At 30.7% G+C, this 18540-nt stretch overlaps 1 protein-coding gene across 3 annotated transcripts in view; it reads left to right on the top strand.

Moving 5' to 3' along the window:
• Syn2 (Syntrophin-like 2) overlaps positions 1–18540 on the top strand; it is a 275553-nt gene that overhangs the window by 193578 nt on the left and 63435 nt on the right. For all 3 annotated transcript variants that reach the window (XM_075361804.1, XM_075361809.1, XM_075361797.1), the window contains exon 4: positions 17465–17624. In XM_075361804.1, coding sequence (XP_075217919.1) covers positions 17465–17624 — 160 coding nt within the window. The remainder of the gene's footprint in view (positions 1–17464; positions 17625–18540) is intronic.

Here is an 18540-nt window from a genome sequence, read left to right on the forward strand (position 1 = left end):
GTTCAAATTCAATTGTTCTGCAAACATTCTGACAGTTAATCGCCGATCGTACCATATCAAGCGTCTGATTCGCTCAACATTGTTGTCACTTTTTTACGTTAACGGTCTTCCAAAGCGTGGATCATCTGCAACTAATTCCCGGCCAAAATGCTTTAAACCACCTGCAAACTTGAGTTCATGACAAAGCGTCACCTCCATATACTCTTTTCAATTTTGACAAAGTTTGAGTAGCATACTCACAGAGTTTAACACAAAACTTGATTGCACAACGTTGCTCATAATTAGTATCACTCATTTTTGTAACGCACAATAAAAATTTGTTTCACAAAAAGTTTGTTTACGTCTCACATAGCAAAAATAAACTAAAAATATTGACTGTACAAGACTACACTTCATTTACACTCATACATATCATCCTCATTCATTCTCTGAAGTATTATCTGAACGGTAATTACCTGAGGCTAAACAGGAAAAAGAAACAAAATATAAATCAGCTGTTCATATATGTTCATATATGTATATATATATATATATATATATGTTTACTAGTAACTTTACAGTGTTGCCACTTTAGCTGCCAAAAAATCTAGTCTCATACTTTATTTACAGACCTTATATATATATATATATATATTAGAGAATTTTGTTTTACAAATTATGTGTACATTTTGATTTCATGACTTCTATTTCATTGTTTGACTTTCAAATTTCCTTTAAAACATTAGATATAACTTTTAAATCATTCTAAATTTACAATTTGTGATCAACAGATCATATTGTGAATAAACAAATGAAAACTCGAATCTAGTTATCATTTGTTTTTTTTTTATTTATACTACCGTGATTTCAAGGGCCAAATTAACCCTAATATATATTTTTTTTAAAACAGGCATTTAAAAAAAAAAATTTTCACATTTCAATTTTCATATGATCATCACCAGTAATTAAAAAATAATAATTAAATATAAATAGAGAAAAAGACACAAAAGTGAACATAGACAGAATATTGGATGTAATAAAAAAAAGAAGAATCACCTTTTTCGGTCTCATACAAAGAATGAACCCTAACAGACTGATTAAATAACCTATTTATACGCTTTAAAAATTTTAAAATCAACAAAAACAGGATCAGAGAAACTGAAAATAACACAGGACATCAACGAACATTTACCATTGAGAAAGAAATTATAAAACATCACAAGTTTCCAGAAAAAACTAAAAAAAAAAATATACTGACCAAAGAAAAAAAAATACTATGAAATGATGAATTTTTTCCTGGGTGTACAACAAGGTGACATTATCTGCACCTGCGCAGAAAATTACTATATTAAATGATTAAAAATTAACAATTAAAATTTACCTTAAAAATTAAAACAATGTAAAATGCATATGTAGTATATGTTAATTGCAACATAAAAATAATATTAAAATTCTAACACAAAACAACAAAATTTCCATATGCCAGAAACATATTAGAGTTTTAATTAAATATTTAAATCCAGGTGCATGACCTTAAGAAATCTTAAGACATTAGATAACATTGATACATTGTTGCTTAAGATATTTCAGATGTTAGTCCCTAGTTTAAAGTTCTGACACAATGCCACCTAACAGATACAGTCAACAAGGATGTGGTGTAACATTAGTTGGCAGTTGTAGCGAACACAGACAGGTGTATCGATTCATGATGTGTCCATGAGTAAGTTTATGTGTCATATTTGCAAATGGCTAATAATAAGCCCCTCTCAACAATTATTTCTGCATGTCTTAATCTTAATGGTGACTCAGTATTCTGAACTGAAGTAACTGAACAAAGTTTATTGTTGAAGATAGCATTCCAGTCACTTTGCCACTCACCACAAACCACCCTTTTCAGAAGACAGACAAGATCGTTAGAAAGGACACAATTAGTGAAAGGAGGCAACAAAGAAGCCTCTTTTGCTGCACAATCAGTGTTAATTGCCTGAAATTCCAATATGCCTAGCGATCCAGCAGAAGCTCATGGTTATGTTATGTGGAATCATTTCAGAGTTAACTAACTGTATATGACAGACAACAGAGTGTCTGATCTACATGTCACTAATTATCTACAAGGCACTCATGGAATCTGAACAGACAAGTACATGTCACAAATTATGAAGATGTGGAAGAAACATTGAAGAAATAAATTAATTGAAATACTAGTAATGTAGTATATATCTACTCAGCTAAAATGAAAAATAATAAATAAAAAATGAGCATAAATACCATTTACAGAGCAATACCAAAAATTTCTAACAGCATTTAGGATAAAAAAATATAAAAGAATATAATAAAACATTGTTGTGAAAAGTCCAAATTTAAAATAAAATATTAACTTTCAATTCAGTTTATGTCTCCTAATCTGTAATAAAACATAAAAGATGAGGGTTCAAGTTAACCCTTTTATATACATAACTCTCTATACCTAACCACCATTAGGTATTGCTTCAGAGGATGAAATGAATGACTTGTAGCGTGTGTGAAAATGCCATGCCTGACCGGGATTCGAACCTGGAACCTCCAGTTGAAACTACTTTTTTGCTATCACTTACACCACGGAGGCCGGCTCAAGTTTAACATTTTTTTTTAACCTCCAGGGCCACCTTAAGTATAACTTCAGAGAATGAGATGAATTACAATTATTTTGGAGCGTGAAAATGCCATCCCTGACCATGGTTTGAAACCTGGGACCTCTGGATGAAAGGCTGAGATGCTACCATTCATGCCACGCAGGCCACCAAGTTTAACCTTTCTTTCTTTTTTTTGTTTAGCCTTTGGTATTACCTTTCAGATAATACTTCAGAGGATGAATGAGGATGATATGTATGAGTGTAAATGAAGTGTAGTCTTGTACAGTCTCAGTTAGACCATTCCTTAGATGTTTGGTTAATTAAAACCCAACCACCAAAGAACACCAGTATCCACAATCTAGTATTCAAATCTGTGTAAAAATAACTGACTTCACTAGGACATGAATGCTGGAACTTTCGACTTGGTGAACCTAACCCAGTGGGATCACCAAGTTTAAACTCCAATTTCTTTTTTTTCCTGTTTAGCCTCTGGTAATTACCTTTCAGATAATACTTCAGAGGTTGAATGAGGATGATGTGTATGAGTGTAAATGAAATATAGTCTTGTACAGTCTCAGTTCGACCATTCCTGAGATGTTTGGTTAATTAAAACCCAACACCAGTATCCTCAATCTAGTATTCAAATCTGGGTAAAAATAACTGACTTTACTAGGACTTGAACATTGGAACTTTCGACTTCCAAATCAGCTGATTTGGGAAGACGCATTCACCACTAGACCAACCTGGTGGGTTACAAAGTTTAATCTTTCTTTTTCCTGTTTAGCCTCCGGTAACTACCGTTTTAGATAATACTTCAGAGGGTGAATGAGGATGATATGTATGAGTGTGAATGAAGTGTAGTCTTGTACATTCTCAGTTCGACCATACCTGAGATGTGTGGTTAATTGAAACCCAACCACCAAAGAACACCGGTATTCACGGTTTAACCTGTACCACCGGTATCTACAAAGTTTAACCTGGATTTATATAAGTGTACATTTCTTCTTTTCTTAGAAAAATGATCTCAAACAGTTAGAAAGATAAAATTCTGCATAGTGATTTTTAAAATGGATCTTCAGGAAGGGTAAAAAAACATTCATTAACAAATCCCAAGGGAATAAAAAAAGGGTTTGATAATGTAGCCAAGACCAGAAAAGCCAACTTCTAAAAAGGAATATGTTTTCATCATTCATCCTTAAGAAAGGGAAAAGAAGTGTAAACTGATTTTCTAAAGTCGCATCCTCAGTCTGTTTCAGATACAAGATTGAAATTCATTATAGGTAATTACTCAAACAATACTCATTGTAATATGTGCTTTAATTTTGTAAAAGTATTAAATAGATTTAGATATATTCACCAGTTTCCATTTGCATTCTGATCCTGTTGTGATTAAAACTTGAAATTCAGCACAGATGATCACATGTATTCCCTTAAACTACCTAAAAAGATTAACCTGGATCAAGGATAAAATTCATAGTACACGTTTATTGTGCAATATTAATGGAAGTTAGAATTTCGCTTTGTAAGTAACACCAATAATATCTGAAAAAATTAAGGCTTCCTTTTCAAACACCACTAAAAGTGTGAAAACATTAAGCATGGCTTTTCTAATTTCTGAATATATATTAGCATATTTTATTAGAAACTAAAAATTTGAAACAAACAATACACTTAAAATTCCATGAAAATAAATTTCAGTACCTTTTTTTTATGACAGTTAGCATGAAATTGGATAAAGCACTTTTTGCATAAAGCAGGTTTTACTAGCAATAATTAACTTAGTAGTAAGTTAATTAAGTGCTAATGTACTAAATTTATCCTATACAGAATGTAACAGAAATATACAGATGTAACAATAAAGTATACCTGGATGTTCATTTTTTAATTCTACATAAAAAATGACCAAAAAATATTTTATGAAGGAATGGCAATTTCCCAATCATTTCCCTTTTTTATCATCATGTAAAAAAATTTATATTCCAAGATTACACTGGGGGATCATTATAATATATGGTACATATATTTTTACCAGCGTTCTTCAATAAATAAAAAATTAAAGTGTAAACATATTCACAGATTTCAAAATGGCAGCCATGTTAATTCTGAGAAATCTTTCATAACTCAGTAATAGTTAGTTTTAACAAAGTAACTTTTATTACATAAAATTTTCACTTAATTGTAAATAAAATGATATTTATTTTTGTAAATTGATCAAAAAGCAACAAAGTTATTTAGGAAAACGATTACATAATTTTCAGCCAGATTTCATATCCACCATTATTAAATTAATATAGGCAAATTAAAAAATTTTTTTTTTCAGTTAGATATCCACAAGTTGTTTCTTTAGAACAATTAAATATGTATTGAATATCTATAATTTATTTGTAGGAGATAAAGCTCCAAAGCAGTTAACTCCTCTATATTCTGTTTTAAAAGAATAGGGTGGTGATGCTGCCACCCTATAACAGTGGCTGATGGATGATAATGAAATGGACTTTTTGTAATGTATGGAAAATGTCTTGGCTGACCAGGACTTGAACCCAGAACCTCCAGATTAAAGGCAAATACACTATCACTCTGTCATGGAGCTTGGCAATATGAATAAGCTTGATATTTTCATTCTTTCACAGTAAATAAAAGCTAATTAAGCCTGTTATAAATAAAATAATTTGTGAAACATTATCTACATTGCAAACTGGAGGCCTTCTTTATGTTTTAGCCATTATGGATCATTATATCAACTAATTCACTCTTCAGTTGAAAAAGATTGTTAATTTGTATGTCACCAATATTGCGGCAGAGCCAAAATACAGCGAAGTGCGAAGTATTTAGTCTTGGATATCTCAGCTTTCATTTAGTTCAGTGTGATTACTCACATCTATCTAGAACCACTGTATGGAGATGTGCATTTGAAAACAAGAATTTTCTAAGTAATCTCCTGCCATTGGCGGCCTTTTTATTTATTTAAAAATTAACATACTACCCTTATTAATATAAATACTAACATTATTAGTATTAATATACTGCATTATTAATAATTATTAATAATAATACAGTGTTCCATCATTTTCATGATTCACTCTTAAAAATGACTGAATAAACAATTTATCACTATAATAGAAAATTAACTTTCCTGAAGTCCTACAAAAGAACAAAATGAAAGTTATGAAAGTAATGAAACAAAAGTAGAAATAACAAAGATGGACCACTGAATGTGAAAATAGGAGGAGAAAAGATTATGGAGGTAGAAGAATTTTGTTATTTTGGAAGTACAATTACTAAAGATGGATGAAGCAGGAGTGATATAAAATGCCAAATAGCACAGGCAAAACGAGCCTTCAGTCAAAAATATAATTTGTTTACATCAAAAATTAATTTAAATGTCAGGAAAAGATTTTTGAAAGTATATGTTTGGAGTATCACTTTATATGGAAGTGAAACTTGGATGATTGGAGTATCTGTGAAGAAAAGATTAGAAGCTTTTGAAATGTGGTGCTATAGAAGAATGTTAAAAATCAGATGGGTGGATAAAGTGACAAATGAAGAGGTGTTGCGGCAAACAGATGAAGAAAGAAGCATTTGGAAAAATATAGCTAAAAAAAGAGACAGACTTATAGGCCACATATTAAGTCATCCTGGAATAGTCGCTTTAATACTGGAGGGACAAGTAGAAGGAAAAACTTGTGTAGGTAGGCAACGTTTTGGAATATGTAAAACAAATTGTTAGGGATGTAGGCTGTAGGGGGTATACCGAAATAAAACAACTAGCACTAGATAAGGAACCTTATAGAGGTGCATCAAACCAGTCAAATGACTGAAGCCAAAAAAAAAATAGAAAAACAATGGGATTTAATTAATTCTACATGATTACAATAAACAGCAGATTTATGGAACTTTGAACAGTACTTAAAACACCATAATTATAAATACGAGTAGATTTAAATAATTACATATTTGTTTCACTTTCAATTTCCTTAGAGTAAATGTTTGAAATGGCCTCCATTGGTGACAATGCACTGTAGTAGCAGTGATTTAATTATTGTCTTAGTCTTTCAAAAATCCCTGGTATAGTTCTGATATTTCACAAACCTTTAATTCTCTGCTGAAGTTATTCAATACTGAGCATTGGTGTACTGTAATAATAGCCAAGAATTATTTTTAACAACTCTTAAGGGACTAAATGGAATTGAATACGCCAAAATTTGCCTATTTATATAAATATGAATCTATATTTTTTATGTAATATTATTTCCCGCATCATAATACCTAAATAACAAAAAATTAAAAATAATTATTACTACATTCAGCTATTTCTTCTTTTTTTTATATAATGTTTTGTACTTTAAAGGTAAGTCATCATCTTAAGAGAATTTTTTTGGTGAATTTCATAAGAAAGCTACCTATTGTAATGTGTACCATGATTCGACTTCTGGAAAATTTTGACATATCTTTGTGTTTTACATACCCCAGACCCCAACACTACCGCCAGTTCAAAAGTTTATATATATATATATATTCTTGTGGACACGATAACTGCCGTAATTTTGTGCCAATCACTTTCAAACTAATAACGACCCAAAATCTCGGACAAGTTTGTTAATGGGCAAAATCGGACTATGGAGGTGGAAATGGGGGGGGGGGCTATTTTGAAAAAATAAAATATCACTATGACTTTCTTTATAAGTAAAATATTGAATTCGTCTAAAGTTCCTACTATTCTTTTGATAAAGGCCTAAAACATATCTCAGTAAAGTTTTTTGATATCACCAATCATTGGCCCAGCAGGTGGAAAAAATGGGGTTTCAAAGACAAGAAATATCATACCTCCCTTAATAGGCACGGTATCGAATTGGTTTAAAGTGGTTATTAATCCTCTAAACATTACCTAAAACTTTTGTCTGAAAAAATTTTTGATATGACCACCTCTTACGGCAAGGGATGACCAAGATGTTGCTGGAATTGTAAGAAGATGGTGCTTGTTGTATGCTAAACTGTGACATTTTTTCACATTCAACCATTGTCATATTGAGTAAATTTGAAGTTTTTCATAACTTTAAGCTGGATTTTTTTTTTAATCTCTAATTAGCACCAGTGAAATGTGCTCCATCTCCAGCTCCATCTTCTGGTGTGCGGAAAGGGATTTTTATTTTAGAGCAAAGTTTCAAATTTAAATTCTTCCATCCATTGACAAGGCTTGAACATGATTATAACTTATAACAATTTGACAAATTTTAATTGTTTTTTTTTTTCAATTTAAACTTCACTATAAAATAAAACAACACCCTAAAAATGATGAATAGTTATTGAAAGCACTGATGATTAAATCAAAAAACCATCACTAACTTAAGCAATAATTTTTTATCAATTTAATACAGACTGTCAGTAAATCGTTTGAATAGTTGATGTACACATTTAATTTTGTTAAGTAATTATTTAAATTATAAAATAAATAATAATGTTGTTTTGTGAAATTATTTTTATACAAATATGAATTAATCATCCAAAAAAATAAAAAATATAATTTTTCTGTTTTATGGTTTTATAGAAAATTCATCTTAATAAATAAATTTACAATTTTATAAATAATCCTTGTGAGATGTATTTACTGTTTTCCATGTTGAATACTGTTTACCTTTCTTAGCTTTATTCTTTTACTATATATTGACGTGTTTTGGAACAGTGTCAAAACTTATTGTACTAGTACTTTAAATTTCTGTTATTCTTCATATAATATTTAGTCAACAACCCTCCCCTTTTTGATGTCATGCCTTATCTGGTCTTCTTCTAGTTTTGTTATTGACGGTTATACTTATCTTCTTTTATGTTATCTACTTCTTGTTTTCAATAAATTGAGGTTCTTGAGAAGGACATGATCTTGATAGTTCATCTGTTCATCTATGATCGTTTTATTGTTAATTTTTTATTTGAAGATTTCTAAATTTTTTAAAATGCTCATTCTTCTTTAATACAGTTATGAATTAATTTCATTGATTCTTCCATTTTTACTGGATAAGTCCTTTTATTAAATGTGCGTTGCATAATTAGAATCTTGTTTTTGGTTTTTAAAAGATCTCATGTGTTCATTATATCATAATTTCAATTTTCTTCCAGTTTATATTGTATTGCATTTACATTTTATTTTGTATATATTATTAGTGTTGTATCTATCTTTTTCTTTTATATTACTATTAAAAATATTTTGTAGCATATTATTTATATATATAGCAATTTTTATATTATATTTACTAAATAGTTGTTTAATTGGGTAGATTTCTTTTCCAGTAAATCTTAATTTACTCCACTTAAAGGTTTTTTTTACCGTTTGTTGTTTAATTTAATTTCTTTTATTTCTATTTTTATTTATTTTTTCGAACATTTCTTTTTTATACAAGCTATTTTCTGTTATATGAAAAATAATGTTTAACTCTTTTTTATATGCTGGTTTCTTTAATAGTAATTTATGTAGTCTATCGTGCGTCCAAAAGCTGTTAATTTAATTCAATCGTAAGCTATGATGCTATCTGTATAAGATTCTTTCCTGTATATTATAAAATCTAGATTATTATTTTTTTTATTGTTAGATCTAAAAAATTAATAGTTTCATCTTTCTCTTTTTCCTGTATATTTAATGTTATGGTGAAATTTGAACATTTCTTCCAGAATCTATTCAATATTTCTTTTTAATTACCAATAGTGTCATCCACGTACCTATTATATTCTGAACAACTGTATTTTTTCATGATATCTGGTATATTTTCTTCTTCCATATTCTGTAAGAAAATTTTGCTTAGTATCACTGATAGTGGGTTGCCTATGCCTAGTCGTACTTCATTTTTTACATTATTAAATTGTAAACATATAATAAAAGAATGAAGCTACGAAAGATAAACAGTACTCAACATAGAAATCATAATGTTGTCAGCAGAAAGTATAATTAATAAGATTTGTAGTAAAACTTTTTTTTCTGTAATTTTTTCATAAAAATATGAAACAGTTATATTTTTTGATACAGAGTGATTTTTAGTCATATTACCCAATTTTAAATGTAATTTAAGAAAGGGAAATTTAGGTGGAATAAAAAAATGCATTTGTTACTTACAAAAGAGATTTAATAAAAAGCTATTACTTACATAATTGTTAAAGAATATGCTCAAAATGCCCGCCCCTTGCGGTTATACACGCACGGACTCTTTTCGGCGTATTAGCAGAAACCTTTTTAAGAGTCGCATTGGAAATATTCGTGATTAAGTCTGTAATATTGACTTTAAGTTCATCAATAGTGTGAGGATTGTTTTTGAAGGCCTCGGACTTAATATACCCCCACAAAATATAGTCAGGAGATGTGAGATCTGGGAACCTTGGAGGCCATAAGCCCTTGCTTATTATTCGATCATCAAAGAACTTTTGCAGAAAATCCACGGTTCTCGTGACATGTAGCGCCGTCTTGCTGAAACCAGCGATACCTTTCTTGAGGTTCCAGGAGGGACACAAATTGGCGCACAATATTCCTGTATACTTCACCATTTACTGTCTGTTCGAAGAATACGGGTCCGATTATCCAATGACGAGATATCGCACACCACACACCAATTTTTTCAGGATGCAAAGATTTGTCTTGTAAAGCGTTAGGATTTTCAACCGCCCAAATTCGACAGTTTTGACTGTTCACATAACCATCGAGATGGATCCAAGCTTCATCGCTAAAGAACGCTGTGTTTAAAAATTCGATTCCGTTATCGTTTACGAGAGACCTAAACCGACGGCAATATTGCAATCGCTTGTTTAAATATGGAGGCTGAAGCTCTTGGACTAATCGTACGCAATACGGATACAATTTCAATTTTTTAGCGGCTTTCTGAACACTCGAATATGACAAATCGACTTGCGTGGAAAGCTTTCGTAAACAGTATCTTGTTTTCACATTCTCTAAAACGTCATCTGTCAAGCGAGTCGGTCGACCACTACGTTTTCTCTCTCAAACACTACCTGTCTCTCGAAATCGGTTTGCTAGCTTAGAAATTGACATTTTTTCTGGCGGAGGAACTTAAACAAATTTAATTTGAAATGATTCTTTTACAGTCGCGTACGATTTCGTAGCAAAATACTGTTCAAGAATGAAAACTCGTTGTTCTATTGTAAAAGAGATTCTGTTCGTAACACGACCGGAAACGGCACAAAAGTTTACACAGCTCAAGGAGAATAAACTCACACTGCAGTATCTATACCGGTTGAGTAGTGCTATCAACTTTGTGTCACAAAACAAAATTTCCCTTTCTTAGAAAAAAATTACCAGACATTAACAATTAGGTAACAGGACTAAAAAATCAACCTGTATTTATTTTTAGTATTTCACAGAAAATTTTCCAAAAAGTATTTAATGCATGGTCATTGGAACTGATCTGCAAGAGATTCTTTATGTAGAATTACATCTAAAATCATAAATTTAGCCTTATAAATTTACATTATGTAAGTAAAAAACTTTATTGTTTAACTTTCGATCAAGTGATTTTAATGATTTTTTAATCATTATTTTAATAACAGGAAATGCATCCTTTCTTTCTCTTTTTCCATATGGTATTAATAAAGTATGGTAGTGCTAAATGGCTTTTCACCAGATTAAACATAAAAAAATTAAATTTAGCAAATGCTTCTGGGTCTAAATGATTTATTTTTCGATATAAAACACTACAATTCAAAAATTATAAACGAAAAGAATCTTTAAAATTATGTAACATAATTTTTTTAAAAATTGAAAAGCAGAAATTTTAATGTAAAAACTTTTAGAATATGGAAACTCTAACCAAAATGGCAGGCATTCACTAATTTTCTCAGTTAGTTTTAAAAGGAGTATATGGTACTTCTTAAGTAACTATTTAACCATGAAACACTAAAAAAAAAAATCCTCAAAACATTCTTTTATTCAGTATGAGACCACTATTTGGAGCGTACTGTAGTCCATCTTTGAAACTAGATGTGAAAAATATTAACACCCATTTTGGCTAAGGTTGTAATAGCCAAAATGTTTTTTTCATCAAAATTTTTGTTTATCATTTCCTTTAAAATGATATGTTACAAAATGTAATCTTCCCATTTAAACTGTTTCATTTCCCTTCCTTCTACGCACTGGAGTTTGGAGATCTCATACCAAAAAAATAGATTTTTAGCTAAGAGCATATACTAAATTTTATTTTTTTAGATTTAACTGTTTAAAAGTCATTTAAGGGATGCCATATCTATTTTGTAATGTATATACAGAGCGTTTCATAATGTTCGTAGGAGTTACAAAAATTCAGTACAAAAAAGTATTTCACTTACCTAAATGACAGTTGTACGAGGTGATGCAGAGACTCAAACAGTTTTTGTTAAAATCTATAAATGCTCAATATGTGCTCCTCTGGTGACACGGCACACATCAACACGAAAGTCTAGCTCTTGCCAAACTCGTTCTAACATGTCATTATCAACAGAGTTGATTGCATTGATTATGCGATCCTTTAGCTCAGCGATATCGTGCGGCATTGGTGGGATAAGCACCTTATCTTTCACGTAACCCCAGAGAAATAAATCACATGGCGTGAGGTTTGGTGATCTTGGTGGCCACAACATAATGTGTTGGTCTTCTTCAGACGCACGTCCTATCCAGCGCCAAGGTATTGTTGTGTTAAGGTACTGTCGAACCTCGTTATGAAAATGGGCAGGACAACCATCTTGCTGGAAAATGAAGTCGGTTGAGTAGCTGAGGCATAAGCCATAATTGTAACATATCCAGGTATATCATGCCGGTTATTGTCGTTAACGTAAAAAAGAACGGCCCATACACTGCCTCACGAGAAATCGCACAAAATGCGTTTACTTTCGGAGAATCCCGAATGTGTTCCACATAAGCGTGTGGGTTTTCAGTTTCCCAAACTCACAAGTTATGACGGTTTCCTTTGCCGCTAATATGGAAAGTAGCTTCATCGCTGAAAATCATCTTGTTTACAAAACCTTCATCTAACAGCATCTTTTCCTGTAACTGTAAATAAAAATCGAGCCTACGTGTTTTATCTCCACCAGAAATCTCCATCTGGATTAATTGAAGATGGTACGGTTTGCATAATAAACGTTTACGGAGAACTCTCCACACTGTTGTTTCCGGAATTCCTAATTCTCTGCCTACAGCCGCAGTCGATTTTGACGGGCTGCGAATGAAACTTGCACACACGCGTTCGACATTGACTTCTGAGGTTGATGGACGACCAGTTGATTTTCGCTTGCACAAGCAACCAGTTTCACTGAATTTGTTATACCATGCACGAATTGAATTGTCACTTGGTGGCTCCTTATAAAATTTCAACCGAAATGCACCGTTGCACAGAAATTACTGACTTTGACGAGTGAAATTCTAACACACAAAACGACTTCTCGCTTCCCGTGGCAGCCATTTTTTCTACTGTCGACGCCTAGCGAGCAAGTGGTTTACTAACTGCCTAGTATATGTGGAAAAAACTATTTGAAGTACTCTTTCGTACAGTACTTGTTCTATTCTTATGAGTGAAATAGTTTTTTTTAATGAATTTTCGAAACTCCGAAGAACATTTTGAAACGCTCTGTATAAAGAAATTAAAAAAATAAATAATTAAATTAAAAAAATAAATATGAAATGAATAAATGAAAATATAAAGAAATCTATTCAGATTCTATAAAGAAGTTTTTAGCAAAAAAATAAATTAATCTATTCTGCTGGTAATTTATTCTGTTTGTTTCGGGTAATAAATTTACCAAATATTTTTTATATTACACATAGCTCAGTAACAGTTTGTAATATCAAAACTTCACCATAGTTACGAATTTGAATTAAAAGAAATATTAAGTAAGTCAGTGGACTTAATTTCTTTAAGCTAACTTGGTGGCAATGGAGATATAGATATTTTTACTTAATTCCATAAAAAATATCACTGAATTGAATTGAATTTTGTATATGCCTAATAACATTTTTAACATAAAAAAATAAAATATTTTTAAATTAATTAAAAAAATATAACAAGAAAATAATGTAATAAGAAAGAAAATGAAAAAAATATTTTGCGAACATAATCCTACTTTATACAAAGCTCAGTACATGCATACATACTTATTAAACCATTTATTTTTTTAATTTGCCCCAGAATTCCCCCTTCTCCAAAAACCGAAAAAAGCTACCTTATTATTTATTACATATTTTTTAACCGACTTTGTTTTATGCCTTCCTAGGCATGGTAGTACCTAGAACGTAGGCATTTTTTTTTTTTTTGTCTTCAGTCATTTGACTGGTTTGATGCAGCTCTCCAAGATTCCCTATCTAGTGCTAGTCGTTTCATTTCAGTATACCCTCTACATCCTACATCCCTAACAATTTGTTTTACATATTCCAAACGTGGCCTGCCTACACAATTTTTCCCTTCTACCTATCCTTCCAAAATTAAAGCGACTATTCCAGGATGCCTTAGTATGTGGCCTAAAGTCTGTCTCTTCTTTTAACTATATTTTTCCAAATGCTTCTTTCTTCATCTATTTGCCGCAATACCTCCTCATTTGTCACTTTATCCACCCATCTGATTTTTAACATTCTCCTATAGCACCACATTTCAAAAGCTTCTAACCTTTTCTTCTCAGATACTCCGATTGTCCAAGTTTCACTTCCATATAAAGCGACACTCCAAACATACACTTTCAAAAATCTTTTCCTGACATTTAAATTAATTTTTGATGTAAACAACTTATATTTCTTACTGAAGGCTCGTTTAGCTTGTGCTATTCGGCATTTTATATCGCTCCTGCTTCGTCCATCTTTAGTAATTCTACTTCCCAAATAACAAAATTCTTCTACCTCCATAATCTTTTCTCCTCCTATTTTCACATTCAGTGGTCCATCTTTGTTATTTCTACTACATTTCATTACTTTTGTTTTGTTCTTGTTTATTTTCATGCGATAGTTCTTGCGTAGGACTTCATCTATGCCGTTCATTGTTTCTTCTAAATCCTTTTTATTCTCGGCTAGAATTACTATATCATCAGCAAATCGTAGCATCTTTATCTTTTCACCTTGTACTGTTACTCCGAATCTAAATTGTTCTTTAACATCATTAACTGCTAGTTCCATGTAAAAATTAAAAAGTAACGGAGATAGAGAACATCCTTGTCGGACTCCCTTTCTTATTATGGCTTCTTTCTTATGTTCTTCAATTGCTACTGTTGCTGTTTGGTTCCTGTACATGTTAGCAATTGTTCTTCTATCTCTGTATTTGAACCCTAATTTTTTTAAAATGCTGAACATTTTATTCCAGTCTACGTTATCGAATGCCTTTTCTAGGTCTATAAACGCCAAGTATGTTGGTTTGTTTTTCTTTAATCTTCCTTCTACTATTAATCTGAGGCCTAAAATTGCTTCCCTTGTCCCTATACTTTTCCTGAAACCAAATTGGTCTTCTCCTAACACTTCCTCCACTCACCTCTCAATTCTTCTGTATAGAATTCTAGTTAAGATTTTTGATGCATGACTAGTTAAACTAATTGTTCTGTATTCTTCACATTTATCTGCCCCTGATTTCTTTGGTATCATTACTATAACACTTTTTTTGAAGTCTGACGGAAATTCCCCTTTTTCATAAATATTACACACCAGTTTGTATAATCTATCAATCGCCTCCTCCCCTGCACTGCGCAGTAATTCTACAGGTATTCCGTCTATTCCAGGAGCCTTTCTGCTATTTAAATCTTTTAATGCTCTCTTAAATTCAGATCTCAGTATTGTTTCTCCCATTTCATCCTCCTCAACTTCCTCTTCTTCCTCTATAAAACCATTTTCTAATTCATTTCCTCCGTATAATTCTTCAATATATTCCACCCATCTATCGACTTTACCTTTCGTTTTATATATAGGTGTACCATCTTTGTTTAACACATTATTAGATTTTAATTTATGTACCCCAAAATTTTCCTTAACTTTCCTGTATGCTCCGTCTATTTTACCAATGTTCATTTCTCTTTCCACTTCTGAACACTTTTCTTTAATCCACTCTTCTTTCGCCAGTTTGCACTTCCTGTTTATAGCATTTCTTAATTGCCGATAGTTCCTTTTACTTTCTTCATCACTAGCATTCTTATATTTTCTACGTTCATCCATCAGCTACAATATATCGTCTGAAACCCAAGGTTTTCTACCAGTTCTCTTTATTCCGCCTAAGTTCGCTTCTGCTGATTTAAGAATTTCCTTTTTAACATTCTCCCATTCTTCTTCTACATTTTCTATCTTATCTTTTTTACTCAGACCTCTAGCGATGTCCTCCTCAAAAATCTTCTTTACCTCCTCTTCCTCAAGCTTCTCTAAATTCCACCGATTCATCTGACACCTTTTCTTCAGGTTTTTAAACCCCAATCTACATTTCATTATCACCAAATTATGGTCGCTATCAATGTCTGCTCCAGGGTAAGTTTTGCAGTCCACAAGTTGATTTCTAAATCTTTGCTTAACCATGATATAATCTATCTGATACCTTGCAGTATCGCCTGGCTTTTTCCAAGTGTATATTCTTCTATTATGATTTTTAAATTGGGTGTTGGCAATTACTAAATTATACTTCGTGCAAAACTCTATAAGTCGGTCCCCTCTTTCATTCCTTTTGCCCAGCCCGTATTCACCCACTATATTTCCTTCCTTGCCTTTTCCAATGCTTGCATTCCAATCTCCAACTATTATTAAATTTTCATCTCCTTTTACGTGTTTAATTGCTTCATCGTAGGCATAGAACGTAGGCATAGAGTATTAAAAAAAAATACTTAAATGGCAATATTGAGGGTGGGGGGAGCCAATCAAAGTTTAAAAACATTGATTTTTTTAATCTTTTAAAACTTTTTTTTGGTTTATTTTCATATATCATTATTTTTCCACAATCTAAGAATAAATAACCAATGTTGTCGATATATTTTGTTTTTTGTTGGTAATTAATTCTGCATATAAACTTGAAGCATGTATGTAGGAATATGGAACTGAAATTTTTTAGCATTGAAAATTGCCATAATTGAACCCTAGATCACCTGAATGAAAGACAAAGACACTAACATTCTACCACTGAAATCAGCAATTTGATAAAGAGCATGGTAAAATAATAAGTTAAACGTTCAACAATATGCTTACTGTTGTTGAGTGTTTACTGTTAAATATTCATAATAGGCTTATCAAAAATAAAAATCATAAAACGTTTGGAAGACTTTTATCGAATACTAGCTTATGTTTGGTAATACAGGCTATTTTTTGAATCTCAGCTTAAAACCTAATATTTTTTTTCCCAATCCCGTAAGTTTCCTTATTATGGATACATTACTGTTACACATAAATAAATATTATATTAAAATCTATACGTAGAATAATTTACAATGTATAATTTTGTCTTCATTTTCCCTTAATTGAAAATCACTTTAGAAATGAATAAATGTGCAGTTCTTCAAAGATACAAAATCTCTGCCCAGTTTTTTCTGGAAGAATCAAGAGCCATGAGAGAATCTTGATTAGTCAGCATCAAAAAATATAAAATTATTGAATAATAAAAAAGTAATTAAAATTTATCTAAATAATTTATAAATAATTAATAATAAATAATAAATTTATAAATAATTTAGTACTGATTTTTTAAAAGATAACTTTCGAATCTAAGTAAATTGTAGAAAAGATTTTTTTAATGATTAGGTAATTTATTAAATTAATAAATTTAAATTTAAAAATTAATTTATTAAATAGCAAAAGAGCAGCTTTAATAAACCTTTTAAAAATTGGAATTGTATATTACTAGCACACAAATGACAATATTTGTTCATCGGATTAAAAAGTCTTAATTATTGTTATCTTTGTGTTCTAGGTTAGAATTGTAGCTGTTACACGGCAGAAAATTGGAGGCCTTGGCTTGAGTATTAAAGGAGGTGCTGAACATAAGTTACCAATCCTGATCTCACGTATATTTAAAGATCAAGCTGCTGATCAAACAGGGGAATTGTTTGTTGGTGATGCTATAATTAAAGGTAACATTATTTTATTAAATTTTTCGTGAAAGAACTGATTGAATCATGTGTATATATAATTTTGGTACCGCGTGTAGCTTAATTTGTAACAGATAAATATTTAGTAATTTACATATAAATCTTGATTTTAGATAAAAATTTAGTAATTTATATTTGCGTAAGAAGTGAACCATTATACCATTTAGTTAAATAATAGTTACGTAGTTGATCTTGTACATATTCTGGATTATTTATCGTGAATTAATTAATGAAATTTCAGAAAAGAATATTAAAGTTTATAGGAATTTAAATACGATTAAACTTAACACTGTACATTCAGCTAAATTCAAATGTACCCTTTGTGGTATTGTATTACATGTGAAATAACTACTGATCAGTCGAGTGCTGATACCTCATAAATTAGCTAATTAATAAAAAATATGTAAATAAACATTTTAGTAACTGCATAAAATAATAACTTTCTCCAAAATAAAATAACTTTACCTCTTTTACAGATTTTTCTGTTGAGAAAAATATTATTTTTTGACATTTAAAAATATAAACATTATTTATTGTCAAAATTTTGTACCAGTAAAGAGGAGGTGTTATTGCCTATCAGTGTTGTAATAACATATTATTAAGAAGCATTTTGATTTTTCCTTAATACTTATTAGAATTATTTGTATTTGTACAATCATTTATCTTATTGTATAAATCGGAATATCCTTGACCCGAAGTGTTTATATGCTGCAGAAGTTATACCAACAAGAATTTTTACCAAACTAAGAGATCAAAAGCAAAATAAAAGAGGTATAAACAATATTTCTGTACAAATAATCAAACAAAATAAATCATGACTTGTACTGAATTTGATAAATTATCCATTTTATATTAATATTCTAAAATTAAAATATATTTTACAAAAAATTTTTTTATA

The sequence above is a fragment of the Lycorma delicatula genome, chromosome 1, assembly GCF_047948215.1.
Source record: "Lycorma delicatula isolate Av1 chromosome 1, ASM4794821v1, whole genome shotgun sequence".
NCBI classification, from domain to species: Eukaryota; Metazoa; Arthropoda; class Insecta; order Hemiptera; family Fulgoridae; genus Lycorma; species Lycorma delicatula.